The 2,416-nt window shown below is 51.4% G+C and overlaps 1 protein-coding gene across 1 annotated transcript; it reads right to left on the reverse strand.

The window, feature by feature from the left end:
- Window positions 1–115: 115 nt before the first annotated feature.
- Pmar_PMAR025159 (hypothetical protein) lies at window positions 116–594 on the reverse strand (the record flags this gene model as incomplete). The annotated part of the gene is made up of 3 exons (XM_002777324.1): window positions 116–204; window positions 256–435; window positions 479–594. Coding segments are annotated over 3 exons (385 nt in total), but the record flags the coding sequence as incomplete, so codon positions are not given.
- Window positions 595–2,416: the final 1,822 nt, after the last annotated feature.

The following is a 2,416-nucleotide window of genomic DNA, read 5'->3' on the forward strand; positions in this document are numbered from 1 at the left end:
ACCGAAAGATCGTTGGGTCAGCCCAGCCTCACTGTTGTTGCCATCAAGTATCATGCTGAAACCCTCAATAATATACTCCACGAACACTAAAATGGAATAGAGACCCTCTTCCCACCACGTCTCACCTCCACGCGAGAATCCACAATAGGTTTACCAGCCTCCACACACAGACAGTAGGCCAGCTCCTCAGCTCTGTCTCGGAACCTATCCTCATTGATCACCTCTCCGCATCATCCACAATTCCAATACTCCCACCTTTCCACGCAATGTTGGAGGATTCTCTTTCGTTGAAATGCCGGGAGCGCAGCCATCGTCTTCTCAGCTCCATGAGCCGCAGCTATAGCTCGTTCTACTTCCGGAGGCTTGGCCAAGGCCACGCGACACACCGCAGCGCCACTATACTTATCGGTAACCTCGAGGTCAGTATTAGAGTATCTAAGACCAGTGGCTCAAGTGACCCACAACCATCTGCTATCACACTGCTTCCCCAGCGAGATAATAGGGCCATGCTGGAGCTATCTTCCGTGAACAGAACATACGAACGGCCGACCATAGAGTCTTCCGACCACCCAGAGCTGGTACAACCCTCTGCATGGAGAACTGTGAAGGCAACTGAACAGCGGACACAACTTGTAGGTAGACAATACTACCACGCCCTCATTTCAACTAACCACCACTTCCCAAATGTGAGGGAGCTCCCTCTGAGACTGAGAAGGGCCCTGACAACGCAACTCTGGTTCAAGACACCTCTGAGCAAACACCCATATGAGCCGTACAGCAGCGAAGAAACTCTCAGCAATCCGAAGGCTCAGTTCACTAACACACATCCGAGTTTCGGATGAGTGAGAGCAGAGCCCTGTCGGTCTAGGAGCAAGTCCAAGAGGACCCGTTCTGCTGCAGAACTTCTGCAACATGGAGAGGAAGTTGAGAGAGGAGGCGTGGATCAGCAGCTCTGAAGTCACGACCGCCCTGGAAACAAGTTACTGGGAGAAGACAATGGTATCGCTCCTGGATCAGCCAAGGTCTGGCTGCTAGACATTTAACCGCACAGTGTCCACCAGTTTAGGAGTTTGTCAAGGTCCTAAGCTCCGAGCTCAGCTCAATGAAGATCCATCACTCACAAGTTGCGATCACGGTCAGGGCAACGGACATCGAGTGTGGAGGATCATCTAGGTGACCAGAAAAAACGAGGTAGACCCGTAAAAACCTGCAGGTTGAGCTTACGACTCGTGAGTAACGAGAGCTGGAAACCGCTCGTTGTCGAGGTACGGCGGAATGGAAGTCAGGCGTTGGGCGTTCAGTGAAGTGGCATGCGCATGTACCTTCAAACACTGAGCAGCTTCGTCATTCCTCATCCGCTCCACCCAACAGAAAAATCAACGAACTGACTGCTGACCCTAACCCTGACATCTTCACGTCGAAGATATCTTTATCGAGATCTCCAAGGTTAGAGCCCCCCTAGTAGTCTCTTCGGTAGCTGACACCTACTAGATGTATCTCCGGTGGTAGTCGTCCCAGTAGTAGTCTCCCCGTCAGCAACCACCGCACAGCGGTGACCGCTGATGCCGCCGTCCCTAGAGGTCCTGAAGGCATCATCAGCTGGTGCCCAGCATCAGCGTGAAAGCTTCGACTACTCGCCCCACATGGTCAGACCACTGGCTTGGGAGTCCCAAGTTGGGCCTAGAATAGTAATGTACGGTTTGTGGCCCGCTGTGTCCCACTTCGAGGCTCTCCTGGGCCCAAATGGGCCTGAAAATTTTAATTGAATGCGAAAAATTCGTTCTTCAATTCGCGATACAGTGTTTGTCGACCGCGTTCGTTTTTCGCACCTGTCTCCGGCATCTCCCACAAGAGATCCTCCAAATTAGTATTGCGGAGACTTCTCGGTGATGAAACTCGGGCTAAACCGAGACCACGATTTGTCTCAGATCCGCTCCGTGAGCTGAGCTTCATTCTCACCCAACGTTAGGGCAGATGTAAAGCACCTACGTTCTCGGAAGACGGTTCTCCTCCAAAAAGTCCGCAGTTTCACCAAATCGCTGCGTCGCGACTTAATGTATAGCAAGGTGGGTGTAGCAGCTACACTGTAGCTTCTGTCGCCACTGTCACTATGAACTAGACCTGCCGGATCAGACCCGTAGAACAATCACCTCCTCCACAACTGAAAGAAATCGGGAAACGCCTCCATAATTGTTGGAATTGCGCTCCCCGACTGCAGAACTCAATGCCATGATGGTCCGAGACTATTGGTCTCAATGAGGTGAAAAACTCCAACTCTCGCTATATATCCTATTACTAGTCGTAACGAGATCAACTATCTGTCACGCTATATGCATGAACAAAAACAGAAAAGTGGATGAAGCGGGAGAAAAGCAACGCACTGTGTGCGCGGCGGTGTAAATCTGAAAGCGAGATG

The sequence above is a fragment of the Perkinsus marinus genome (genome assembly GCF_000006405.1).
Source record: "Perkinsus marinus ATCC 50983 genomic scaffold scf_1104296952040, whole genome shotgun sequence".
Lineage (NCBI taxonomy): Eukaryota > Perkinsozoa > Perkinsida > Perkinsidae > Perkinsus > Perkinsus marinus.